The 27,781-nt window shown below is 44.6% G+C and overlaps 1 protein-coding gene across 15 annotated transcripts in view; it reads left to right on the top strand.

Annotated features, from left to right (window-relative positions):
- The window catches only part of LOC103555760 (cyclic AMP-dependent transcription factor ATF-7), an 82,743-nt gene extending 55,067 nt beyond the window's left edge, over nucleotides 1-27,676 (top strand). For 11 of the 15 annotated variants that reach the window (XM_008527520.2, XM_008527544.2, XM_008527528.2 and 8 more), the window contains 10 exons: nucleotides 1,637-1,733; nucleotides 4,923-5,041; nucleotides 7,973-8,110; nucleotides 10,958-11,115; nucleotides 12,193-12,292; nucleotides 12,824-12,937; nucleotides 13,543-13,695; nucleotides 16,763-16,960; nucleotides 18,366-18,474; nucleotides 22,356-27,676. In XM_008527520.2, the coding sequence (XP_008525742.1) occupies nucleotides 1,637-1,733; nucleotides 4,923-5,041; nucleotides 7,973-8,110; nucleotides 10,958-11,115; nucleotides 12,193-12,292; nucleotides 12,824-12,937; nucleotides 13,543-13,695; nucleotides 16,763-16,960; nucleotides 18,366-18,474; nucleotides 22,356-22,573 (1,404 nt within the window). In that variant the 3' untranslated portion in view covers nucleotides 22,574-27,676. The remainder of the gene's footprint in view (nucleotides 1-1,636; nucleotides 1,734-4,922; nucleotides 5,042-7,972; nucleotides 8,111-10,957; nucleotides 11,116-12,192; nucleotides 12,293-12,823; nucleotides 12,938-13,542; nucleotides 13,696-16,762; nucleotides 16,961-18,365; nucleotides 18,475-22,355) is intronic. The other 4 variants (XM_070621529.1, XM_070621531.1, XM_070621528.1 and 1 more) reach the window with 1 other exon arrangement.
- The last annotated feature ends 105 nt before the right edge of the window (nucleotides 27,677-27,781 follow it).

Raw genomic sequence — 27,781 nt, 5'->3', positions numbered from 1 at the left:
TCTCTGGTGGAAACAGTTGATGCCTAGAGTTAACCAACAAGAGAGAAAACTAAAGTTCTTGGCTGAATTTCCCCACACTTGAATCAGTTTTGCCCTAGCTCTACTGGAGACCACTAAGACAGTCTTTTGTCTGTTTTACTTCTTGGTTCTTCATACTTTCCTTTGAAAATTCCCTTCGCCCTTCAGGCCTGTGGGCTTAGCCTGGAAGGGTTGTAGATCTTTAACTGGCTTTAGTTGTGATACGGCTGAGAGCAAATTGGGAGAAAGCTACTTTCAGGTAAAATAAAGGAACTTAAACAGTACCGTTTGCTTTCTTGACTGGAGAGGAGCTGGGATGAAGCCAACTCCTGTCTGTCTGGCTCACAGTCAAGAAGAGCTGTGGAAAGGAGGGCATAGGTATAGTGTTTGGTGGGAAGTGTGTATGTATCTAATGAGGAGAGTAAAAAGAGGAGACTAACCAATCATTATTTTTAGAAACAAAAAGACAATAGAACCATGTTTCAGAGGCTCCGCTGGTGAAAAAGCTGTAGGAAACTGCAGCATTCAAGCTTTACTGTGTTGCAAACGTTTTAATGAAGGAACAGACCAGCCAGCCTCAAAGGGAATTTTGAGGGTATCATTCTTTTGAATTACTGCTGTTCATCTGTTCCCTTCCCCTCCCCTTCTAAAGAAGGGGTGGGAGCATAAATTATTGTCCAGTAACCCTGTCTTATTTAGTCTTAAAGTGAAGCAGACCTAGCCTCACGTCTTCATTGTCCTTTCACTCAAACCCCTAAATAAATAAAATCTCTATACCATCTCCTTTTCCCTTCCCTCATCCTGCCTACAGGCTTCTCCTTACCCTAACAAAAAAGGGTTTCTGCTTGCATTTTTATTCTGCCATTATATAACCAGCAGCATTGCACTGGCCCCTTTATGACTGATGGAGCCCAGGCGGGCTGCCCAATGAGGGGAGACAGCATTTGGCCGATGGGGCTGGTGTGTGCCATTACTGCTGGCCATTGGGCCTCTGTCCTCTACAGCTCCATCCTGGCTCGTTAAAACCCTGAGCCAAATAGCTGGGCAGGCGCCTGCTGTAGCACTGTGGGGGCCAGGAAGTTAAATGGTTCTCCTAATCCTGCATAATTTATCTCCCTGTTAGCCCCTCATAAATAGTCCTGTTCAGCCCCACTGTGGAGAGCTTCATTCTGAATTTCCTATTTTTGTGATGACCAACGAGTGCCCAGCCTTTCCCTTCTTCTCTCTTTATTATTATTATTAAAAATTATCTTCCCCTTGTTTGCTACGAGTTTGCGTTAATGTTTTTTTCATTTGGAGCCTCCTGCCTGGACCCCACTTCACCAACAATCTGTCCACTTCTCTCGTTTGGACCTGATAATACAGAACAGTTGGTACTACGGTCTTCGCCTTCTCCTCTCATCCCAGCTTTCTATTGCATCTTTCTCTCCTTCCCATTTTCTCTCTTTTAATCCATCTCCTCTCCTTTTCCATCACTTCCAGTTTTTTCTCCTTTCCATTCCCTCTCCAGTCCCTCTTTCCAGGGACCAACCTTATTGCAGGATGTTTGGTAGGACATTTTAAAAGGACACTGAATCGCTTATTTTTTTTTTCACATCTCTGTTCTGTTTCGTTTCAGAGATTTACAAATGAGGACCACCTGGCAGTTCATAAACACAAGCATGAGATGACATTGAAATTTGGCCCAGCCCGAACTGACTCAGTCATCATTGCAGGTATTTGCTGCCCCAGAAGCCACGTGCCTTGGTATCACCAGACAGTTAAGATTAATACCAGGGACCAGATGTACTGGGAGCTATACTCCCCTTCTCCCATTAAGAGCCCTTATGTGATCTGCATTTAATCAGGAAATAGGAACACTAAAAGCTCCCAAGTTTCTATTGTGCCTTCAACTCTCTGTTTTTAATACATGATTGGGTTCTATGGTTTTTGAGGGTAGGTGTGTTGAGGTTTTGCCTTAGCTTTTTTCAGTCTATTCCCTCCTTGCCTTCTTTTTATTAAGAGTTTGGAAGATTTACAGACAAAAGACGCCTTTGACATTTCTCCCTATCCACAGTGAAGGAGTGAACAAAAGAAAGCAAGAAAGCCAACCTAGCCTGGCTGCTTCTCTTCCACCGCGTGTCAGTTTTCCCCGAGCAGACAGATTGTCAGTTCGTAAATTCGGCTTCCCTTGTGAACCCAGACACCATTGAAGGCAGATTTCCAAAGCTCAAACAAGACGTTTAGTCAATGGGACCTTTCTAAGCCAATTTGGGTGACCTGGAACCCCTTACCGGTTGTTTTAGATATTGTCTTGCTTACATATGCCATTCTCAAGGGAGCTTTCTCAGCAACTGCTCTCAAACCCTGCCGTAGTTCTGTTGTGTCATTTCCAGCTAGACAGGCGTACACACCAAAGTGCGCTTTTCTTTTGATACTGTGAGGGGCTCTGATTTAGCCTGAGTTAAGCAAGCTTTCCTCAATATTTAATCAATAGGGATTTTAGTTGGTGGTTATTCCGTCAGTTAATGACTCAGGTAAGGCACAATTTCTCTAAGTACTACCAGCCAAGTGCTACTCAGTGATACTAGTATTCTCACAATCTTGAGCTGTCTTATTCTTTCTTCAAATCTTCTATGTTCTCTTCCTTCCTCCTCTGTCTGCTGCAACCCTCATTATGCCTGGCTTCTTTTATAGGCTCCTAGCTGGCCTCCTTGACTCGTCTCTCATTGTAATCCATCTTGCATTCTCTTGAAAAGCCAGTTTTCCTTAAATTCTTCTCCTGTGTTCAAAATCTGTCGTTATCTTCCTATTTTATTTTCTCTTGCTTTAAGGCTATTTGAACTTAGATTTTTAGGCTTTCCATAACCTAGCCCCATGGTACCTACCCAACTTTACATGCAACTTATATACCTAACATGATTATCTTTTGACCTAGACCTACCTTTGTCTCCTCACCTATACACGGTACCCATACCCTGCCTCTCTCTATGCCTTCACCTGCCTTACTCCTCTTATCCTCCAAATCTTCTCTTCTCTCTACCATCTAAAGCCATTCTTTAAGGCCCAGCTCAAGTCCCACTTCTTGAAACCTTTCCTAACTACTCTGTTGTTAATTTGTCTTTATTCAATTTCTACAACAATTTTATTCTCTACTGCACAGCTATTTTTTGTATAGTATGATGCTGTCTATGTATATTAGTTTTTATTTTCTCAACTAGAAAACATTCTCTTAATTCTCTAGGGCAAGAGCCATGTCTTATATTTGAGCAAAACTCCTGTGCTCCTGTCCCTCTCCTCCCCCAAATTTACACGTTTGTGCGCATGTAGCACCAAAATATATAGAAAGCATTCACTAACGCTTGTTTATTTCTTTGGAATCGGCAGAGCAGGCTGAGGGTTTTCTTACACATTTTCAGGATGTTTGGCTGTTTGTTCAGGAATAGGAGAAGTTTGTATGAACCTCAGATCAGAGATCCCAAAGGCCCTTTTCTGCCATAGCCATGCCCTTAGCTGCCCTGCCCTGCTCCACTTGACTTGTGACTTCTTGTGTGGACGTGCTGCAGTACTCTCGAAGCATAAAGGATGATAGCACCTCTACTCCCGCAGGGATGGAGGCAAGGTAGCTTTATCATTGGTCAGCCAAAGCTGCCAGAGAACCTTTTAAAACTATTTTGGAGGAAGTGGTAACTTTTCCAAACACTCTCGTTCAGAAGAGGTTTTGTTTAAATTTTTTCAACATACAAAATTTTTTCCATGGACAATCCCACAGGACTATTCCCAACTGATCTTGCTAGAAGGAACAATTTCAGCCCCAGGTCTCACTCCTTAAAATATCATTTAAACATTGTTCTATTTCTGTCATTCAGTCTAGTGGTTTGGGGTATGAGATGGACCCCTGAGGTGACTACCATATCAAGGAAAACCATCATAGTAGAGTTGGGATCAGGGAAGATTCAACTGACCCAACAGAGAAACACTAGAATAGCAGAATGGGGAGAGAGAAGCTCAGATCTAAAATTCAGTTTGGGCCACAACTAGAAGGACCTGCAACTAAGATATACAACTATGTACCAGGGGGATTTGAGGAGATAAAGCAGAAAAATAAATAAATAAATAAAATAAAATTCACTTTGCTTGAAAAGTTCCCGTGGGTTACCAGGAGCCTTCCTCTTCCCAAGGGCAGACGCGATGTATTGAGGAAAGACTTGTGCAGCCCCTGAGAGGATATTTTGGCTGGCAAATCTCAATCCAAATATCCTGGCTTCCGGAATTCACTCTGGGCCCCAGTCTCTGTGAAATGAGCTCTATTGTTTGCAGTTTCCTTTTCTAGCTCATGATCTTGCTGTCTTGTTCTCCAGCCCCTAGATTTGCCTGGAATGCCTTCAGAAGGTAACAGACCCTTAGCTCAGTGATCGCTGAGCATCGTTTCTTATTTGGTAGCTTTAGCAAGCAATCTCAACCATCTTATCCTCAGTTTCTTCTCCTTATTAGATTTTAACATCCATCTGCTTATACCTGCTCACTTCAGACCTAGCAGGGAGTAAGTTTAAAAAGAAAATGTCATTTAACTGTACTTGATTTTCAAATCCGGAGGTTTCACAAACTCCACCTGAATAGGTGGTTTTGTTTTATTTGGGAGTGAGGGAGGTGAAACCAACCTCTGGGAGAAAGGTGGTTAATGGATAGTCACACAACAAAACATTGTTCTGTCTTCCCTCTGCTGGCCTTGAGGCAGCACAGCACACACACCCTCTGGTGGCCCAGCACCAGCCTTCACCTGCTAGAGCTCTGTAACAGCAAATTTGCCCCGTCACAGAGACTCTCTCCCGATAGAAGAATAAAAATGTGTTCTCTGTATACTCTCAAGTTTTAATTTCAGGTCAAAACTCAAATAGAGGTGTCTTTTCTTTTTATATCTACAGATCAAACTCCTACTCCGACTAGGTTCCTGAAGAACTGTGAGGAGGTGGGGCTCTTCAATGAACTAGCCAGCTCCTTCGAACATGAATTCAAGAAAGCTTCAGATGAGGAAGAAAAAAAGGCAAGAGGCGGGACTTTTGCTGAAAAACTGGTAGTGTTCAGATCTAGGCTATTTTCATTGTGCCCTGGGATAATTTGCTAATTGGTTAAAGTGCAGAATTATGGGCTTGGATCTGTAGAACCAGATAGTATTCGCTAATCCTAGTCAACTTTTCATATCTTTAAAGGTCCAGGTGATGGATCAGCACAAATCTGTCTTCACTGAAAGTCAGTCTTCTTGCCCTTCCGGTGGAGCATTAGTTCAATAATCTATTTTTTAAAAAATTATTTCTGGGGTCGACCCCGTGGCCAAGTAGTTAAGTTCATGCGCTCCACTTCGGTGGCCCAGGGTTTCGCTGATTGGGATCCTGGGTGCAGACATGACACTGCTTGTCAGGCCACACTGAGGTGGCGTCCCACATGCCACAACTAGAAGGACCCACAACTAAAATATACAACTATGTACTGGAGGGACTTGGGGGAGAAAAAGCAGGAAAAAAAAAAGAAGATTGGCAACAGTTGTTAGCTCAGGTGCCAGTCTTTAAAAAGAAAAAATTATTTCTGTTCTGAATATGTTGAAGATGTTAAAAGATTCTAAATCAGTCAGATTTTGTTGGATTTTTTTTTTTTTTTTTTTTTTTTGCCAAATCCCACTCTTTTCTGAGCTAATCAGACTTCTCACCTGGACTGTTTTCATTCAATCAGCCAGTCAACAAGCATTTATTGAATTTACGTCACTGGGGGAATGTTTAAAGAAATTGAGGAAGTTTTGCTTGGAAAAAAGAAGATTTAATATGAACAAAATTTCAGTCTTAAAATATCTGAAGAGCTTTCACATAAAAGAGGGGTTAAACTTATTCTTTGTGGCTCTAAGGAAGTAGGACTGGAAGGTGGAAGCTGTCACGAAGTGTGTGAAATTCTATGTAGGCCACTGAATGTAGCTACTGTAGAGAGGTTTACAATGTTAGAATCTCTTCAGATTCTGAGGTGCTGTGATTCTGACTTTAAAGCCTTTGTATTTCTGGATCCCTAAAGAAACCTTTAGTTTCAAAGACCAGAGGAAATAGTTTAAGAGGCAGAGCCAAAGGAAAAATAGTTCCCATGGAATAAGGGATTTTGGAGAAAGGAAACTGGAAAGATCAAAGTTTACTTTGGAATTAGAATTCTACGTTATTAATCACTATTTAAATCAGGTCTGTGTAGCATAATAATTCAGAAAAATTCCCATATCTCTATCTCAAAACATATATACATTAACACATGTGCCTCCCGTAATTGTATGTGCAGTCTTCTCATCATTCTTTTTCTTTAGAAGCCTAGATGTCTCAGTTGCTTCAACCTATGTGGTATCATTTTATTTTACAGCTTCCCTACTTCATCCCCCTATCATTTCTCCCTCCCCCAAACAGAAGAAGTCAGTCAAATTGTTCCCACCAGGATGTGAGGGATTTTAAAGCAAACTCATTATAGGCATATTCAAGAAAATTAGCCTCCCTTTAAAAGCTTCAAGTCTTTTCCACTGCCATTTTAGCTCAGTTGACATTTCTGGGGGCCATTCAGGTTGGTCAGGCGTTCGTTCCTCGGGCACCCCTCCGTGACTCTTCCTGCCTCTGCAGGGCGGCTTCCCCTCCCGTTGGTGAGAAGCACAGACTCGGTGGAAGATTGTCTCCAGGAGTGTTTCATGAGCCCCAAACTTGACTGAACCACAGCTTTGCTGGGAGATGCCCCTAGGGGATTTTAAACCTGTGGTTGTATTTACCTGGGGGCCTCTCCTTCCCACCTCCCTCTGACTTAAGGGATCCCAGAATTAGCTCAATTGGGCTGACATCTTAGCAATGTAGAAAAAATGAGGGCAGAAATGAAACCTTCTTTGCCATTGCTCACCCCCATTAGATTGGAGAGAAAGAACCTAAATTACCACCTTTTCTAATGTAGTAGACACCAGATTATCTTCAGTTTGCTCAATTACCAAGAAGGTTTCTAGGAATTAAGGTAGCAAGGGAAGAGTTAGAAACAAGCTCCTCTTTCACCAGGAAGCCTAGAATATGGGAAGAATAGAACAAAGGATCCACTTTGCCATGAAACTGAACTGCAAAGCCAGCCCTCCAATGTGGTGCAGTGTCAGGGCCGTCATCTCAGATGGTTTATTGTTCCCTGCAAAGCCGTTTACGGCTCCACAGTTCTGTGATATGATTGCACCACTGCCAGAAACGTACTCTCTTCCCTTTCTGGTTTTCTCCAGCCCTGCTCCTAGGACCAAGTTCTCATTTCTTCCACTGATCAAGTGATCAGCCTTTCCTTTCTTTGTTACCGTACCGCAGAACCCTGTCTTTCTAACTTCCAGCCTCTAGCACCAGATTTTGGGGTGAGATTACCATCAAGTCTGGGGAGTTCCCCAGAAAAGATCTTTCCTATCTTGTTTGCAGTGCTTTAATAGCCAGTTTGTCTTTGTTTCCTTTTAATAATTGGGTAATCTAGTCATTCTGATTGGCAGAAAAAGTGCTCGCAGCTCTCGAGTGGCCAACAGAGCTGGTTGGGAGTAGGCAGGCACTGGGTTTAGGAATCATTTTACTTTCCTGAAAAAGAATATAATCATAATATTTGCATGGATTTAAATGACATCTTTTTTTTTTTCCTTTCAGGGTCTTGATAAGCATTATAAGTATTTTTTTTTCCTTTTAGAATCTTTGTAAGTGTTCACCATGGCGAAGCAGGTGTTATCCTCATCCTATAGTTAGGGAAACAGAAGCCCTGAGAAGTTAAAATGATTTGCCCCGAGCTGTTCATAAAACCTAGCTAGGTTCCACACTTTTTTGACTTGTAATTCCATGCTCTGACCGAGGGCTAAACTTCTTAGAAGTGTATTCCCTGGATATATTTTATCTGGAAAGGTATAGATTCAGCCTGAAGGAAATCACGGGGTTGAACTATGCTTGTTTCTCCCTTTTAACAGGCTGCTGCTGGGCCCCTTGACATGTCTCTGCCTTCTACTCCCGACATCAAAATCAAAGAAGAGGAGCCGGTGGAGGTAGACTCATCGCCACCTGACAGCCCTGCCTCCAGCCCCTGCTCCCCGCCACTCAAGGACAAGGTAAACGTCTCTAGCGGAAGGCAGCCCAGGGCCGGCCCCGGGGCGAGTGGTCAGGTTTGCACACTCCGCTTCGGCGTCCCTGGGTTTCGCCGGTTCAGATCCTGGGCACGGACATGACACCACTCATCAGGCCACGTTGAGGTGGCGTCCCACGTGCCACAACTAGAGGGACCCACAACTAAAATATACAACTATGTACTGGGGGGATTTGGGGAGAAAAAGCAATTAAAAAAAAAAAAAAGAAGATTGGCGACAGTTGTTAACTCAAGTGCCAATCCATAAAAAAAAAGAAAGGAGTCATCCCAAATGCTGATTGATGGGTTAAGTTTTGAGTCATTAGTTGTATAAATAGTGTGTGATATAAGAGGATTGATTATATTTAAATAATTCTTAATTGTTTAGAAGATTTATATAAATTTCACCTATTCTCTGAACCAGCAATTCCACTTCTAAGTCTACGTGGAAATGAAATCAGTGCATACATCCACCAAAAGAAGTATATAAGGGGCTCGCCCTGTGGCCGAGTGGTTAAGTTTGCATACTCTGCTTCAGCGGCCTAAGGTTTCGCCATTTTGGATCCTTGGCACAGACCTAGCACTGCTCATCAAGCCATGCTGAGGCTGTGTCCTACATAGCAGAGCCAGAAGGACCTACATCTAGAATATACAACTATGTACTGGGGGCTTTGGGGATAAGAAGAAAAAAAGATTGGCCACAGATGTTAGCTCAGATGCCAGCCTTAAAAAAAAAAGTATATAAGAATGTTCATAACATTTGTATTCATAATAGTCAAACAACTGGAAGTGGTCCAAATGTCCATCAATAAGAGAATGAAAAAATAAATTGTGGTATATTTCTAAAATGGAATACTTCATGGCATTAAAAAACAATGAACTAATGATATAGACAGAAACGTGGATTAATCTCACAAATATTATATTGAACAACAGCAACAACAAATTCAGACATAAAAGTACATACTGGGGCCAGCCCGGTGGCATAGTGGTTATGTTTGTGTGCTCCTCTTTGGCAGCCCAGAGTTCGCCAGTTTGGATCCCAGGCACGGACCTACACACTGCTCATCAAGCTGTGTTGTGGTGGTGTCCCATATACAAAACGGTGGAAGATTGGCACAGATGTTAGCTCAGGAACAATCTTCCTCAAGCAAAAAAGAAAAAAAAGAGGAAGATTGGCAACTAATGTTAGCTCAGGGCCAATCTTTCTCACCCCTGCAAAAAAAAAAAAAAGTGCATACTGTATGGGCCAGCCCCATGGCATAATGGTTGGGTTTGTCATGCTCTGCTTCAGCAGCCTGGGTTCACGGGTGTAGATCCTGGGCACAGACCTACACCACTCGTCAGTCATGCTGTGGCGGCAACCCACATATAAAGCGGAGGAAGATCAGCACAGATGTTAGCTCAGGGCTAATCTTCCTCAGCAAAAAAAAAAGAAAAAGAAAAAGTACCTATTATATGATCTCATTTACTTCAGTTTCAAGAAGAAGCAAAACTATTTGATGATGCTAGAACTCAGCACAGAGTTTACCTCTTGTGAGGGAAGGTGTGATTTGGGAAGGGACACGGGACAACATTCTGGGGTGCTAGAAATGAGCTCTGTCTTGATTTTTACATATGTAAAAAGTCAATTAGTTGTATCCTTTAGGTTAATTCGCTTTATTGTATGTATGTTATACTTCAATTAATAAGTGAAAAAGAAAAATCACATAATTCATAAACTGGACATTAAACAATTTAGGAAAAAAAGTCTTCCCAGAGGGAAGTCTTCTAGTGACTCATCACTCAGTTTTCACGAAGTTTAGTCTGTGTAACCAGCACCTGGATATCATCAGAACCTCAGAGTTCCAGTCTCTACTGCTCTACCGGTGGGTCTTGTTTTTTTTTTAAAGATTGGCACCTGAGCTAACAATTGTTGCCAATCTTTTTCTTCTGCTTTTTCTCCCCAAGTCCCCCCAGTACATAGTTGTATATCCTAGTTGTGAGTCCTTCTAGTTGTGGCATGTAGGATGCCACCTCAGCATGGCCTGATGAGCGGTGCCAGGTCCTCACCCAGGATTCAAACCAGGAAAACCCTGGGCCGCCAAAGCAGAGCACACGGACTTAACCTCTTGGCCACAGGGCCGGCCCCTCATTTTAATATCTACTGTGGATAGACCATCTGTACTTCATTTTACCTCCCTCCAAATTTGGTTTGATAACTTCCCTAAACTACCCTCTCCATAAACATTACAACTATCTCCCCTCCCTCCCCTTTTCATCAGCTGCCAGGTCCTAGAGGCTGTCTGGAGACGGTTTCAGGGCCGCTGTGGCCACTGGCAATCTAAGAGCCTAACAAGTTAACAGTGGAAGCAGTTTGTTTTATTAGCACATGATCATTATTCAGACTTCTGTAGCCCTTTTTTAAAGGGGTCTATAGGAGATACCGAGTTGCCTTACCACCAGTCATATACCTGCCTTTTCCCATTAGAGATCAGAGGACACTCAGGCACCAACTTTAGAATGAAAATATCTAAAATGAAAAATTATGACAATCCTTATACTTTATATGGTACTACAGTGCTGCTACAAAGACTTCAAGTAATTTTCCAATTGTCGTCTCATTCATATGGCCATCATCCCTGAGAGAGAGATAGCCAAAAGGTCTTAACTCAGCATTCCTACTGAATGGGTGAGTCAGGTATGGGTCCATTATCACAGTGGAATCAGGCCATGATTTATGAGTTGCTCTAGTGCTCTTTACAGTAAATTTGTACTAGGTTTTACCAGTTACGTATTTCCCTATACGTAGACCCTTAAAGCATCTTGTGATCTGTTGGTCTCTTCTCCCAAGGAGGTTGCCCCAAAGCCTGTTGTGATTTCTACGCCCACGCCTACCATCGTTCGCCCTGGCTCCCTGCCTCTCCACTTGGGCTATGATCCACTTCACCCAACCCTTCCCTCCCCAACCTCCGTCATCACACAGGCTCCACCATCCAACAGGCAACTTGGGTAAGTAAAGAGAGCAGGGAGAAACAGTGAAGTCTGCATCTCTTGCCTCTTTGTGAAATGATTTCATAAAACAGGGACTGTTTTTGATACTTCAGGAAAATGAGTCACCGAGGTTGTCTCAAAATAAATTTTTCTCCCCATAAACAGAACCTCCTTTACCTTTTTAGTAGACAAGCAAGTATTTATTTTGGGAGCAGTACCTCCTTAATTTGGAAGTTTAATACACTTCTTCGATCTAAAAGAAGAATCCTTAAAACTTTAGGAGATCCATCATAGTGGTGGAGGTCACACAGGAAAGTATGTTTAGTTCTTGACTTCAATCTGTAGAAGTTTATTGGGGCACTACTGAATGAGGAGCTGAAACCCATTAAGTTGTCTTTTGTGAGTCTGGTGTTCCCCTCAGTCCCAGTTAGGGTTCTTGGTCTTTCCTACCCTTAATTTTGTTTATTTGTCTCTGTCTTCACTCCTGGCATGGCCGATACACATTTCCTAATGGAATGACTTGAGATCCTGTCCCCAGGTACCCATGAGTTAAGAGGTTATAGTCAGGATTCAGCCTCTTAAAGCTTTTGTTCTCTGGACCCAGTAGAAAAAAATACCAAGGGACGTCTTTTTTGGGCAAGGGTAGAGAAAAATGTGGAAAGGAACAAGAGAAACTTACTCGTATTTGGTTATCATATGATATAATTCAGCTTTGCAAAATGAAAACTTTGGTCTAACCTGCCCTTATTTAAGGCAAGACAGAATTTATACGTGCCAGTGGTAGGAATGTCTATTTAATTTTTCTAAACTCCCAGGAGGATTAGCTTCCCACCCATTTGAGTTCAGTGGTGTTTGCTTAATTTGCAAGTTATAAAGATCTTGCCATTTCTCTCCATCCATAAGGTAAGGTTAGTAGCATTTTCTGCTTTTTCCACCTTCATGAGGGTGTCAGGATTTTATAGTGTTGCCCTGTACCTTCTCTAACTAGAGAAAACTGAAAAACCTCCTATAATTATAGGAGGAAGATCCGTCAGCAAAAGGGTCTGGTACCATGACCACTGGTATTATGACCACTTCATTTCATGTCTCCTCCAGGTCTCCCACTGGCTCCCTCCCTCTCGTCATGCATCTTGCTAATGGACAGACCATGCCTGTGCTGCCAGGGCCTCCGGTACAGATGCCTTCTGTTATATCGGTGAGCGCTGTAGTTGGGGCAGCCAACCCTACCCACACACTAATCCCTCCCTTCCACCTGATTGCTCATAAACACACACGAGCCCCTGGGAAACGTGGGCTCTGGTCTGTATTAGTTGAGCATAGCAGCCTGCCCACGCTCTTCACTAACCTCTGCCAACCCAGCACTATGGAACACTAGACAAAGACTCATCTGGACAGTTGGCTCCTGGTCTAGAAATTGATCTTGCCAGCCTGCTGATTGGTTGATTTCACTTGGCACTTAGCACCTCCCAAATTGCCCACCACTTTCCTCAAGATACAGTCCCAGCCTGTCTCATAGAAATTGTCACAGCACTGAAGGATTAGATTCCCTGCCCTGTGGTGCTCCATGGGGGAAGGTATTTCTCAGGCTGTCCCTGCATACCCTGTGGGCAGATTGCACAGAACAGGCCCTGATGTGCCAATCTCAAAAGCACTTCATTTTGGGAAAGTGTTGCCTCACCAATAGTATTATGTTCCCTTCTGGTTTTTCTTCCTTCTCTTGATCCAGCTGGCCAGACCTGTGTCTATAGTACCCAACATTCCTGGTATCCCTGGCCCACCAGTTAACAGCAGTGGTTCTATTTCTCCCTCTGGCCACCCTATGCCATCAGAAGCCAAGATGGTGAGTATATCCTGGCCTGGGGCAATGTTGGGCCTTCTGAAAGACGTGGTATCAGCCTAGGCTTTTCAAGTGAGCCAAGCAAAGGAAACTTCTGGGGCTGGCAAAGCTAAAGACATCCTGTGGTGGGGTCTAGAGAAGAAAAGACCCTGATTCATGACTCCTATCTCCTCTCTTCCACCTTTGGAGCCTGGTACATAGAGCACGGTGGTGAAAAGAGGCAGCACAGATTGTTTGGAGTGGGACTCTTGCTGTTTTAGTTCCAGGGTGACAGATGGAGGGTGGATGAGTGGGCAGGAGAGCTGGCCAAGAGGTGAATAGCTGCGTAAGCAGCACCTGGCCCGGTTCCAGGAGAGAGCTTTCATCTGGACTCTACTGCTTCAACACCCCCAGCCCTCCACCTGTGCCACGATGATAGCCAGGGAACAGAGTAGGCATTTTGGGGATCCAGGTGCACATTCTCTCTCCTCGTCATTTTCTTTAATTCCTCTGTTAAGGGAAAATTAGCATGGAAATTTTAGCTATCTGTAAGGTCAGTAATAAAATCTAAGCCCACTCTTCTCACCCTTTACCCTTGACAAGCTAATTTTTCTTATCTTTCCCCACAGAGACTAAAAGCCACCCTAACCCACCAAGTCTCCTCAATCAACGGTGGTTGTGGGATGGTGGTGGGCACAGCCAGCACCATGGTGACGGCCCGTCCTGAGCAGAGCCAGATTCTCATCCAACACCCTGATGCCCCGTCTCCTGCCCAGCCACAGGTCCGTTGGGCCCTTGCATGGGGGAACCAGTTGTGTCACCATTACTCTTTATGTCATACCTGTTTTTCAAAGAGAAGAAAGAACAGGATGGATTTCCGCTTTCTGGGCATCTTCCTGCTCTTTGGTTCTTGTTGACAGTGTGACAGTAGCACAATACACCATTCTTTACCCACCCTTGTGTTATACTTATGCGCAAACGGGCTGGACATTTGCAGAACTGTCACAGAGGAGGTCTCAATTTTTGCTGTTTGTTTCTTTGTATATGTGAATGATGTATCTACAGAACCCTCTAAAATGGGACAGAACCGGGGCCAGCCTGGTGGCGCAGTGGTTAAGTTCGCACATTCCACTTCTCCGTGGCCCAGGGTTTGCCAGTTCGGATCCCAGGTGCAGACATGGCACTACTTGGCAAAAGCCATGATGTGGTAGGCATCCCACGTATATAGTAGAAGAAGATGGGCATGGAGGTTACCTCAGGACCAGTCTTCCTCAGCAAAAAGAGGAGGATTGGCAGTAGTTAGCTCAGGGCTAATCTTCCTCAAAAAGAAATAAAAGGGGGGACAGAACCTCACTTCAAACCACTTTGTGTACCAGGCAAAGGAGGCTTCTCTAGTCTCTTTCCTATTTATTAAGTCTTACAAAAGAAAACCTTACCTGGTTAGATTTTACAGCAAAAATCAGATGGATAATAATAATATATTAATAAAATGTAGGGGGCCAGTCCGGTTGCATAGTGGTTAAGTTCACGCACTTTGCTTCAGCAGCCCAGGGTTCACGGAGTTGGATCCTGGGCGTAGACCTACACACCGCTCATCAAGCCATGCTGTGGAGGCATCCCACATACAAAATAGAGGAAGACTGGCACTCATGTTAGCTCAGGGCCACTCTTCCTCCAGCAAAAAGAGGAAAATTGGCAACAGGTGTTAGTTCAGGGCCAATCTTCCTCACCAAAAAAAATTAAAATGAAATAAAATGTGATTTCACAGTATTAAGATGGCTCAGTAAACAGACACACAAAAAACACCTTTTCCTTGTCAATTTACTTCGTTCTTGTGACAGAGAAAGTAAAGTCTTAAGCCAGAGCAGTCCCATGTAGATGCCCAATTTTTTCTCAAGGAGGGCTAAGTTTTAATGTTTCTTTGCAAACTGAATAGGCCGCAATTTTTGCATTGTCTGTACTGGACAGGTGACAACAACCTGAGATGGGTTTCTAGAGTTACATCCTTTGCCCAGCCCTTTTCCTGATGTCGCCACCTGCTTCATCAGTTGCCACCACGTGTCCCAACATTTAATGGCCATATGCTGCCTTAACGCTTGGCCAACAACAAAGCTTTCCTTTGAGTTTTCTTACTGGAAGCTACGCCTGCCTGCCCTCCGGTAACCCCTTCCCATGCCAGTCCCTGGAGATGGGAAAGCATTAGTCCCCTTGCCCGAATTGTGCTGCTTCCCTCTTGAGGAAATGACATGACTTCCTTTTTAGTCACACTGATTCCTTTCCTTCTTGTTCTTCCCTTCTTTCTCTTGGCCTGTTCTTTCGCCTCCACTCCCTGCGAGAGTTACTGAGTTGCCTATGAGAGCAAAGGAACATATCATTTCCCTTTCCGCATCCTCCTAAAGCACCGCTCTTTACAAGTGTTCCAGTGAGCTCACAACAAAGAAGAAATTGAACATCTCAAGAGAATTAGTGTAAACTTCCCTTAGTGTAGTGAGAAGCAATGATCCAAGACCTCTAGTTCATTAAATAGAGTTTGAAATTTCCTCTCCAGTTTTTTCTTTTGGGAGACATGATATTAGTCTGAATAAATAAAATTATCTCTGATTACTGTATTAATGGAGAACATGCTTTAGTAGGGCCTGAAGTGGAGAAGACTCTGTTTTTTTATGAGCTCATGTGTATTCTCATGCAACTGATGTGAGCTCTGGCATTTGGGAACAACTAACATAGATAGTCCCTAATAGCAACAGATCCAGGAAGAATTTATTTTTGGCATTGTTTTACATTATGTAGTTTCTTTTATACAGATGGTTGACCTTTCTACATTTTAATTTGGGCCACTATTATAAAATTGGTCTATCTTCTCTGACCACATACCAGCTAACAGAAACGGAAGATGATCCAAAAGTGCTTTAGTGACAAGGGACAGCAGCCTGAAGTTTAAAGACACAAGGCAGTCCTATATCATCAATTTGTAAAGGGATTGAGAAGTGTTTTTCTGTTTAAAAAACAAACAGAACAGGGGCCGGCCCGGTGGCGCAGCGGTTAAGTTCGCACGTTCCGCTTCTCGGAGGCCTGGGGTTTGCTGGTTCGGATCCCGGGTGCGGACATGGCACTGCTTGGCAGCCATGCTGTGGTAGGCGTCCCACGTATAAACTAGAGGAAGATGGGCACGGATGTTAGCTCAGAGCCAGGCTTCCTCAGCAAAAAGAGGAGGACTGGCAGTAGTTAGCTGAGGGCTAATCTTCCTCCAAAAAAAAAAAAAAAAAACAAAAACAAACAGAACAAACAAGGCAGGGGGATTATTGAGGGTGATTAATAACTGATTATAAGTAAAAAGAATATACTAATCCATATCTCTCCATAATAGCCCCTATTTCACGGTGGTAAAAATCTTTCCTCCTTTTCTGAAACTTGTTGTGGCATGCAGTGGTTTATATATATTGCTTGTCCAAATCAGTGATTCTCAAACTTTTTTGTTCCACAGTCTTCCTAGCAGTTCCCCTGTCACCCGCCCCCATCACAGCTTCCCTGCCTACAAGACTCTTATTGTTGAGGAAAAAAAGTTGATCCTAGTTTCATTTTGTCTATCTCAGACATACAGTTTCCAACTGAACTGTGGTTTGTCTAAGTATGAGGCTGAGAAGGCTGGAAAGAAATGGGAGGCAGAATGAGGAACTACTCCAACAGGGAAGCTAAGGGCCAGAGTAATGAGACTGGCTTTGGTTACAGAGACTGGTACATCCCTTTACCAGATCTTTACCAGATCGTACGAATTTACCAAATGTCAGGTTTAATTTGGAAAGGAGTGACATTCCCTTCAAGCAATTCCTCTTCCTTCCTGGGCAACAGGTCTCACCAGCCCAGCCCACTCCTAGTACCGGAGGGCGCCGGCGACGCACGGTGGATGAAGATCCGGATGAGCGGCGGCAGCGCTTTCTGGAGCGCAACCGGGCTGCAGCCTCACGTTGCCGTCAAAAGCGGAAGCTATGGGTGTCCTCCCTGGAGAAGAAGGCAGAGGAGCTCACTTCCCAGAACATTCAGCTAAGTGTGAGTGGGTTCTGGAGGATATTGGATCGTTGAATATGGGGAGTGGGATTGAATCATAAAACAGTGGGACAGTAGGATAGAAGATGGTAATTCTTTAAATTAGGACAGATCCAGAAGATGTGCCAGGAAAAACACAGAAAGAGTCTCTTAGTCAAAGTTGAAATCTCTTCCCCAGGATTGGAAAAGACACTCACCATCTACTCCCAAATCTGCTACTAGAACGAGTCATCCACAGACCCATTTGGGTGAAGAGAATTAGATTAAGTGCACCAGGGGGGCTTAAAAGTGCTCTTTTCAGCCATCAGCAGGATCCGACTGAGGTCATGGAATACCCAAAGGGAAATGTATTTGCCCCAGATAATGCAGCTTAATAAAAGAAAGAAAGAAAAAGCCATACAAGCACAAATAGAACACTTATAATCTGGATAGTTTCTTGATTATTATTTTCCCTTCTTCTGATCATTAAAATATTTCATTACCAAGGTAATATATTTATATATGACATTTATATAATACACATATGCATACACATGTGGAGGTGTAGAATAAAAACAAAGTCGCTCTTCAATATGCCTTTCTCAGGTTCATTCTCTTCCCTGTGGATGTTTGTGTGTACCTACCTGATATATATGTATTCCTAAATATTTTTTCATTTATAGTTTTTGTGGGGGAGTCAGCGAGGGATTGTGTGTTTGTTTTAACATAAATAGGTTAAGAGTATCTCCTGGAAATCTAACCATGTATATAGAGGGTCTACCCTATTTTTTTAAATAGCTGTATAGCAGTACATTGTATAGTGTTGTTATATTATAAAGTATGGATATTTATGTTTCTGATTTTTTGCTAGAACAGCAAGGCTGCAGTGAATATTGTATGTACTTGAGTAGATAATTCTGTTAAATAGATTCCTGGAAGTAGGCTTTCAGTCAAAAGACATATGCCTTATTAATTTTGGTATAATCATATTTACCCTAAAGAGGAGTAATTTTTCTATTATAAATCACTGCTTTTCACTGTAAGCTGCCCCTGTCACTGAATTCGTGACTATACCAGCCCTGGGCTGTCTGCAGCCTTGCTCACAGGAGTCTTTCCTGGATTCAGGGGAGAAAATCCAGACAGCCACTAGATGTTTAAGAGTGTAGCATAGGGGGCCGGCCCCGTGGCCGAGTGGTTAAGTTCGCACGCTCCGCTTCAGCGGCCCAGGGTTTTGCTGGTTGGATCCTGGGCACGGACATGGCACCACTCATCAGGCCACACTGAGGCGGCGTCCCACATGCCACAACTAGAAGGACCTACAACTAGGATATACAACTATGTCCTGGGGGGATTTGGGGAGAAAAAGCAGAGAGAAAAAAAGAGTGTGGCATGAATTTTCTTGATCCTCTTTTCTTCCCTCCCTCCTCAGAATGAAGTCACATTACTACGCAATGAGGTGGCTCAGTTGAAACAGCTACTGTTAGCTCATAAAGACTGCCCAGTCACTGCACTACAGAAGAAGACCCAAGGCTATTTAGGTGAGTGGCTCACAACTAAGCATGGGCAAGTCAGTAAACTGCTGTGATGAATGTCTCAGCTGTTTATAATTTTATAACCCCATTCTGGATGTTGTGGGGGTCCAGACTGATGAGTGAGCAGCCTTTGTGGAGCAACCAGTCCTAGAAGCCTTTGTTTGAAAACCGTATAGAGTTATCCTGTTTATCTATCATAGTTGGAGATAAAGGGTAACAGAGTTTATCGGGTGCCTACTTTGTGTTAAGCACTCTACCATCTTCCCAATTCTCTCACGAAATAGATATTCCCTCCATTTATACACGATAAAACTGCGCTCAGATTAGTCACTTACCTGAAGTACACAGTTGGTGACGTGGTGGAGCCAGGATTCACATCCAGGTCTTTCTTATTCCAAAGACACTGTCTTGACCTCAGGAGTATATAACAGCAGATGCTACATTGGGCTTGGTTAAGCACTGGGATTTGGGGGTATGTTTCATCTTCCTAATGATGGGCTGATACTGGTTTCAGTTTGTAATCTATGAGCACACATAAAATAGTGCTAGAAAGAGATATGGTCATAGCGTCGTGCTCAGGACAAGCACAATCCTAAAATTAAAATTACTGTGAATTATTTACTTATGGACAGTAAAAGCTAGTAAGTCATTTTCCTATACAAATTAAATAATTCATAGAAATGTTGGCTATCAAATTTTGATATATTGAATTATTTTTCCACTAACTGTCTATCATTTCAGAGATGTGTTCCCATAGAAAAAGAGTAACCACATCACCAGTTTTAAATATCTATTTAAGTTTGAGTTTTAATATGCACTTCATGGTACAGGCATTCATTAAGTAGGTTTGACTGAGCCTGTTCTGTGCCAAGCACTGTTTTACATGCTAAGGATAAATTAGGGAACCAAATAGATTAGATTAAAATCCCTGCCCTTGAGGGGCTTATATTTTAGTAGGTGAGACAGACAATAAACAAGATAAATAGGTACAATGTATGGTATGTTAGATAAGAGTAAATGCTTGGAAGAAAAAATAAAACAGAGAAGAGAAATATGAAATGTTGGCAGCAGGGTTGAAATTTTAGATGAGGTGGCTTTTGAATAAAGACCATAAGGAAGTGAGGGAACTTGCCGTGCATTTATATGGGAGAAAGGTACCCCACGCAGGGGAAACAGCAAATGCAAAGACCCCAAGTAGGAGTGGCCTGGCACATTCTAGGAACACCAGGGAGGCTAGTGTGGCTGGATTGGAGAGAATGGGGGCTGGAGAGGAGTTAGAGATGAGGTGTCGGGGGTAGGGGAGCGTTTTTGTGTAGGGCCTCATTGGTCATAGTGAGGACCTCAGCTTTTCCTCTACACTGGGGCCACTAGAGAGTTTTCAGCAGAGGAGGAACATGACTGATCTGACCTGGGTGTGAACAGGATCACTGTTGGTGCAGGGGGCACGGGCAGAAGCAGGCAGTCCACTTAGGAGGCTATTGCACATGCACGAGCAAGAGAGGAGGGAGTCTTGGACTGGATGGTGGTAGTGAAAGTGGTGAGAAGGGGTTGAATTCAGAATATGTATTGAAGTTAGAGTGACAGGGTTTGATGATGGGCCAGACAGGGCAGTACATGAGAAAAGAAGCAGCAAAAATTACGCTACAGTTGTGGCCTGAGCAACTGCGAGAACAGAGTTGCCATTCACTGAGATGGGGAACGTGTAGGAGGAAAGGGCCTGGGAGGCATATTAGGAGCTCAGTTTTGGACAAGCTGAGTTTAAGAAGTCTGTTAGTAGGTGGAGATGTCAAGCAGGCAGCTGGTTACATGGGTCTGCAGTTCAGAGGAAAGGCGAAAGATACGACTTTGGGAGTCAGCAGCATATAGTTAGTTTTTAAAGCCATGAAACTGGGAAATGTTACTGTCAAGGGAGAGAGCAGAGATAGCGAAAGAGAAGTCCCTGGACTGAGCCCTGGGGTACTCCAACATTTAGAGGTCAGGGAGATGAGAAGCAACCCACAAAAGAGAATGAGAGGGGCCGGCCCTGTGGCACAGCAGTTAAGTGCACATATTCCGCTTCTCGGCGGCCCAGGGTTTGCTGGTTCGGATCCCGGGTGCGGACATGGCACCGCTTGGCAAAAGCCATGCTGTGGTAGGTGTCCCACATATAAAGTAGAGGAGGATGGGCATGGATGTTAGCTCAGGGCCACTCTTCCTCAAAAAAAAAAAAAGAGAATGAGAATGAGCAGCCAAGAAGGTAGGAGGAAAACCAGCTGAGTAGCTGAGTATGGTGTTCTGTAAACCAAATAAGAAAGTGTTTCAAGAAGTTTAGTGGTCAACCATTTCAAATCCATTTTTTTTTAATTTAATATAACCTTTTTTTTTTTTTAAGATTTTATTTTTCCTTTTTCTCCCCAAAGCCCCCCAGTACATAGTTGTGTATTTTTAGTTGTGGGTCCTTCTAGTTGTGACATGTGGGATGCCGCCTCAGCATGGCCTGATGAGCGGTGCCATGTCTAGGACCAGGATCCGAACCAATGAAACCCTGGGTTGCTGAAGCTGGAGTGCATGTACTTAACAGCTCGGCCACTGGGCAGGCCCCTTCAAATCCTTTTGATGGGCTAAGGAAAGCAAGGACTGTTTATCAGTATGAAGTCTATTTACAGTAAGTTTTCTACTCAGTCACTATAAGAACTCTAACAGGTAGTCAACCCATTAATACTTGTTTGTTAACAGCAAAGATATATTTAGTTCCTGCTGTGTGGTGTAGACATCACAGTAGGTACTTGACAGAGGACAAATGAGCCACTGTTACTGCCTCTGTTACTAACCTCATAGGATTATGAGGAGATAAACATGTCAACCCATGAATAAGGTTAGCACAGATGTCTCAGGCAAAGAGCCCTTAGACTGGGAGCCACCTGAGGACAGGGCTCCTGCTTTATTCTTTATACAGCCTAGTGCTTGGCACATGGGCAATGCTCATAAATGTTTGCTGAATAAATGGATGTATGCTCTGAAAGCGCAAGCAAGGAAATAGTTAATTTCCTGAGCATAGCAAAGAAGGCTTCACAGAGGAGGTAACATTTGAATCCTGAAAGAACACTCAGGCATTCATCAGGAGGTCAAAATACAACCAACTATTGCCGGTTTGCCCTTATTCCACACATCTCTGTTTAAGCAGCCGTGGAGGCTATCTGATGTTTAATAAAACTCCTCGACTGATGAGAAACATCGAGCTAGCTTCGTATGAGCTCAGATCTTTGTGTTTAGTAGTAAACTGTTACTGTCACTTTACGTGGAGTGGCATAACTCATCGTAATTGCTTTCAGTTATTAATACCTAGCTAATTGATAGTCAGGAGGGTCTAACAGACCTCTTTGTGGTTTGTTGTGTTAACTGAACCTTAGCCAAGGACTGGTCATTCATAACATCATTTGATTGTAGCTTGATATTTATCAGGCTTACCTGTGATGCAACTACATGCTAAAGGAACGTAAAAAATAATGGCATGATTCCATTTCTGTGGGAACTAGTCAGAGAGGATAGCTAAAAAGAGATCTATTTTAAATCACCTTTAAAGACAAGAATAAGAGGAAGAGTGTTCCAATAAGGGTAATGAACTGTGCAAAGACCTAGAAGCCAGACAATATAATTAACACGTTGGGGATTTGCTTTATTGGGAAAAATAGGTTAATTTGGGCCTAGTTCTTGCTTCCCTTCTGTTTCCCATTTCCTAGACCATTCACAGCTTAGAGACCAAGATTCTGGGAAATTTTCCCTCAAAAAAAGGTGGGCCTCCTTTTCCTTTGGGCTCCTTTAAAATTATGGCAAAAGATAGTCCTGCCTGTTTCCCCATTCTGTTTTCTAACCACTTGCTCTCTGCTCTTTGCTCTCCTTCCTGGCAGAAAGCCCCAAGGAAAGCTCAGAGCCAACGGGTTCTCCAGCCCCTGTGATTCAGCACAGCTCAGCAACAGCCCCTAGCAATGGCCTCAGCGTTCGTTCTGCAGCTGAAGCTGTGGCCACCTCGGTCCTCACTCAGATGGCCAGCCAAAGGACAGAACTGAGCATGCCGATACAGTCGCATGTGATCATGACCCCACAGTCCCAGTCTGCGGGCAGATGATGCCTCCCCTGGTGGAGAGGTCCCCAGCCAGAGCTCGCCCGCCCAGGAGCCAAGAGAGATATCATCTTATCCCCTCCCATCTGCCTCGGACATGGCAACATGGGGGGAAAATTGTGTGTTGTGAGTAACGGACAGATGTGAGGCTTTTCTCTTCAGCCACATGGTCATGTACGTTGACACCTGTACTAGGAGCCTCCCAGCCCCAGAGCCGCATAGATCATCCCCCGAGGGGGGCGTTTCTGATATATCCATAGCCAAAGGCCTTTCCAGATGGTCCGAACAATCACCCCTGCCCGTGCACGTGTACCTGTCTCTTTTAACACTAACCCTTGCTCTTCTAGGTTTCAGGATTCTCGGTTCCCTCTCTTCCCACTAAGCCGCAGCTGCTACCTTCTCGTTCCTTAGCAGCATGCCACTTCCTGCTGGGCAGAGGGAGGCTAGAGTTGATGGCGTGTCACCCTCTGACCCATCCCCAGCCACACCGTGGACTCAGGACTTTGTCTCCCAGTAGCTGCTTATTTATCCCTTTGTCCCCTTCCTAAATTCTAGTTAAAACATTCACTTATGGGAAATGTAAGGTTACCTTTGATGTATGAGGTAGCAGTCTTTTCCAGCTATTCCATAAACCTTAGTCCTTCTCCCTACCTGCCACCCAAACAACAAACAAAAAGCAAAAAGAAAGAAACAAAACCCCAAGAGTTCTAACCCTTTTTCATCTATTTCCGGAGCTATTTGGGTACCTCATTTTGTCTCTCGAGTTTTCCCAGTCTAGTCGTGGGGTCTTTTCCACCTCCCGCTAACCTCATCTTGGCAACCTCATCTTGTGGCCTTATTAGCTGTTGCTTGGTAGTGAAAAGGGAAAGTGCCTGGGGTCTGACTGGCTGACCCCCTCCCCACTCCATCTTCCTTCAGTCCTAACCCTCAGGCCCAGTAGGAAGAATGTCGTTTAAAGCTTGATCCTTGTATGTCTTACAAGAGTTTACTGGCCAAAGCATACATATTCCTTTTGGTCATCTTTCTGCTCCTGCTCCTCCTTCTTTATTTCCCTGTCCACATTACTGCCTCTGTCCCTCTTGTAGAACTGGTTGAGATGCAGCCCTCTAGAGGCTGTCACGTAAGGGACTCCTGCGCTCTCTGGCTCTTCCCCATCTCTCAGCCTCACACATCTGTCTTCTTTCCTGAGCTGGGTCTTATATTCACAAGTGCCCCCCACCCTCTGGATCTCTCTTCTCTCTCTTTCACCAGCTTCCTAGCCTGGCCACTAGGTCTCTCTGGCTCTGCAGTGTTTCTTCAGCACTTTTCTGCTCTCTGCTGCACAGAAGCAATGCTTCTCCATAGTCCAAGCCCCAGGACTCTGAGGTGTCACAGCCAAGGTCCTGAGTGGGGTTTCTTGAGTATAAGGTAGGATGGGGAGAGGCGCAGTCCTATCCTCAGCAGAAGAGCCCTGCTTGTGGAGGGTTTGGCCTGCCTGGGAGACTGGTGACTATTGCTCTCAGCCGTTCTTACTTTGAAGAGTTGGGTGGTAGGGGGAGAAATTCGTCCTTCTTGCCCCTCTTTCTTCCCCATTAAGATTTCTCATCTTCCTTTGGCTCTGAACTACACAATTTCTACCAGGGCTGTAGGAAGCAATCCAAAGCCAGAGGCCTGTGGATAGATAGGTCAGCTTTCATAGCCCTTCACTATGAAACCTTCCCGTTGTCCCAGAGCCACCTTCTGCCATCTGCCCAAGGCAAGAATGTCCTTTTCTCCATCTCTCCCCTCTCCATCTTAAGCATACATACAAAATAACTGCCAGCTTCCTTTCCTATTTTGTCTTCCCAAATTGGCTGTCATGGGGGAATGAGGAAATGTTCTAAGCTACAAGATTCCCATCTCCTCAGAGTGATTAAACTGGTGAGCCAGTCGGATGACATGTTTTACTGCATTTGTTTGTAATTTTCCCTCCTGCTTTTCAGAGCCGGTGCTGAACAAGCCACACCTGCTGAAGAGAAAGGAGAGAAAACATGATTTTTTCATCCTCTGCCACCCAGGACCCAACAGGAACAGCCCCTGAGGTGACTTAGACTAGCAAATGGCAGGGCAGATGGTCAGGATGCAGGCTGCCTCCTCCAGGGGTTCTACTTGCCTTTAAAAATTCACAGCCATAACTTGTGCTCAGGACTTTTCCTTTAGCCGGCTGCTCCTTGGGATTTTCTTCTGCTTCAGTTGTGTTTCCTTTTTTATTATCTTGATTTCCCCCTAGCAGCTTTGCCCAAAGCTTGACTGAGTTTATGGCTCCCAAGGAGCCTTCATAAGACCCTTGATTATTTTCCTTCCCCCTTCAGTCAAGTGTTTTTCAAGTTAAGAATCGGTTTGTCACTGCACACATGCCCTGCCTCGCTACCTGGCCTTGGAGTAAGTTTGAGCCCTGCCAGTGTGTCTCTGCGTAGGATTTATGTAGTGGATCTTATTTAGTTTCTCAGCCCCCAAGTCTAATTCTCCTGAGTCCTTATTTCACTTCCATCAGTGGGAAGTAAGTATTGGAGACCTAAATGAGGGGCATTGGCAGAGCCTTAGTAGTAAAGTAGCAGTGAAACAAGGAAGGGGGAGGACAGACCCTCCCAAACAGCTCCTTAGTTGTCCTTGGTTTCACTAAGAAGGCAGAGCAATTGCTTACCCTGAAGCCTCTCTTATAATCAAGGGGAGTGTCACTTACCATGTCATTGCTGCCAGCCACGTGGCCGCTCTCCCCTGCGCTTTGCCTTCCAGACTCATTTGGACTAGAACCAAACATCATGGAAGGTGTCACTTAGCCCTTCTTAAGGACCATGGCCTTTCTAGGGGCCTGAGGGAAGACACTTGGTGAAAGGAGCTGGGAGTGTGGGTGCCTTGAGACTCATCCTAGTGAAGCCAGGACTCAGGCCTCCCACCTTGCTCCAGAGACGCAGCTGCTGGATACCCAAGGCCATAGACATGGGAGCCAGGACTGGGTCTTCTGGCCTGCAGGCTTTCTGTCCCGTTCTCTTAACAGAAAGCTCGCTTAGAGTTGAAAGTCTGAGAAAGCCTCCCACACTGCTAGGGAGAACTGGAAAGAGGAGGACCTCCTTTACTTCCTCTTACCCTGTTGGTTGTACACCCTAAATCTGGCTTCCTTTGGCCTCCGCTCCTCACCTTGGCCCTAAGCTCCAGACCACATACTTGGTGGTGGTGAAAGGATGGCCTAACTGAGCCTCACCTTGCTGCCTTCCCTGTGCCTGGTCTCTTGTTCTCGGCTCCTCTCCTGATTCACTGCCCTCCTGCACACCCATCCCGTAGACGGGTGCTTATCCATAACCGTGTCCCATCTACAGCCTGAACCACCAAGCAGAACCAAAGATTCCTCCTCTCGTTTCTGAGGCTCCCCTGCTCCACCCTGAGAGGCTCCTTTAAAGGTGCTAGCCCTGAGACAGCTCTCCCCCTCAAAAAAAGCCCCCCCTTTCATAACTTCCTTCCCATCCCCAAATCATTATTTTCCATTAATATTGTACATTGTATACACAGGAAGGAAATGTATTCTTTTTTTAAAATTTCATAACCAGTCTGTTTAGAATCCAGTCCTTTTAGCTAGACCACATATGCCTTTGTTGATATGCTCTTCCTGCTTCTTTAGACTTTTGTTTGACAGGGGTGGAGGGAGGAACAGGACAGGTGAGGATCCTAAGGCAGATTAGGGGACCCCCCACATCCTACTTCAGCCTCCCACAACCCTAATCATCCCCCTCAGAGTATAGAACCGATTTCTCTCTGTTTCTTGCACACGGGCATGTGCACAGAGACATAAATCCCCATCTACCCACCCGAGGGCGGTGTGGTAACCCAGCAGGAATGAGCATAGGTGGCTGCTGGCCAACTTTCCCACCCTCTGTACCAGTTCATTCATCTCTCTTTGGGGTAAAGTCCTACCCCAGAATGAGGAAAAGCTGGGGAGAGTAGGGCAGGTTAAGGCAGCTTATGTCCTTTGCAGATGCAGGTTTGTATTGTGCTGCTAGGGTTTAATTTTATTTTTTTAACGGGAGGCTGGTAGCACAAAGATCTCTCACCAGCATTAGCTACTGGTAAGTGGTGTTTTAGCTGTAAGAAATGGCTATGAGCACTAGTTTCACTGACTTTCCCTTCGGGCAGTAGTTCTTAGAATATGGTCCAGGACCAGCAGCACCATCGTCTGGGAACTTAGAAATGCACATTCGGGCCCCTCCCCAGACCTACTGAATCGGGAGCTCTAGGGTTGGGCCCTGACAAGCACTCCAAGTGATTCTGATGCACACTAAAAATGAGAACCATTGCCTTAGGGGCAAGCTGGGAAATTCTTGAGGGTGTCTAGGATATTTTAAGTACCATCCTCTGCCTTAGCACTAACATATTTTTCCATTTCCTCCAGTCCCTCCCTCCACTCCCATTAAAACAACAAACACATCACTCACATCACAATCTAGGTTTGTCTTCCTTCTGCGTATCCCTAAAACCAGTCCTGCATCTGTCTGGACAGAAGTTGTCCCATATTTTCTTGCAGACTGATCACTCCACGTTCTCTGTTAGAGGAAGGACCAGCTGGAGCTTGAGCTGTCCTGTTCTCCCACAGACGCACACACACACCTTTCAGGGAGGGAGATGAGCCTCCCGCCCCAGCAGTGGGGGCTGCAGCCTCCTAACATAGTATCTATTGAAAAGAAAGCAGTGTGTGTCTATGGCTGTATCTCTGTTCACCTGTATATCTGACACGCAGCAACACCTCTCCACCTCATCAAGGAACTCGACTCTGGGTCTGGGACTCCCCAGTCCCCAGTGGTGGGCTTTGACAGATGGGAGGATGCAGTGCTACAGGCTGTTTTGTTACAAAACCATCTTCTCCCTCTCCCCTCCACCCAATTCCGCATGTCCCTGTGAGCAGGCTCTCACGTTCTCCCGGGACGGGGCTGAGGCAGAGGCTTCGCTCTCTTCTCCCTAACCGTCCCTTCTTCCTTCCCCCTTGCCACTTAGCAGTTACCCGCCCCCCCCAGCCATGCCTTCTCCCTTTCTCCCTTGCCCTGACATATATTGTGCCTTATTTATGCTGCAAATATAACATTAAACTATCAAGAGAACCACTGTTCTGTCTGATGCTTCAGTACTCTCATCGACAAGTTGCATTGTCCACTCTTTCTGGGAGCTCGTTGGCTTTGATGTCTGTGATCTTCCTCACTCCCATTTCTT

The sequence above is a fragment of the Equus przewalskii genome, chromosome 5 (genome assembly GCF_037783145.1).
Source record: "Equus przewalskii isolate Varuska chromosome 5, EquPr2, whole genome shotgun sequence".
NCBI classification, from domain to species: Eukaryota; Metazoa; Chordata; class Mammalia; order Perissodactyla; family Equidae; genus Equus; species Equus przewalskii.
The sequence above is the reverse complement of the archived record's forward strand: the minus strand, read 5'-3'. Positions and strand labels throughout refer to the sequence as shown.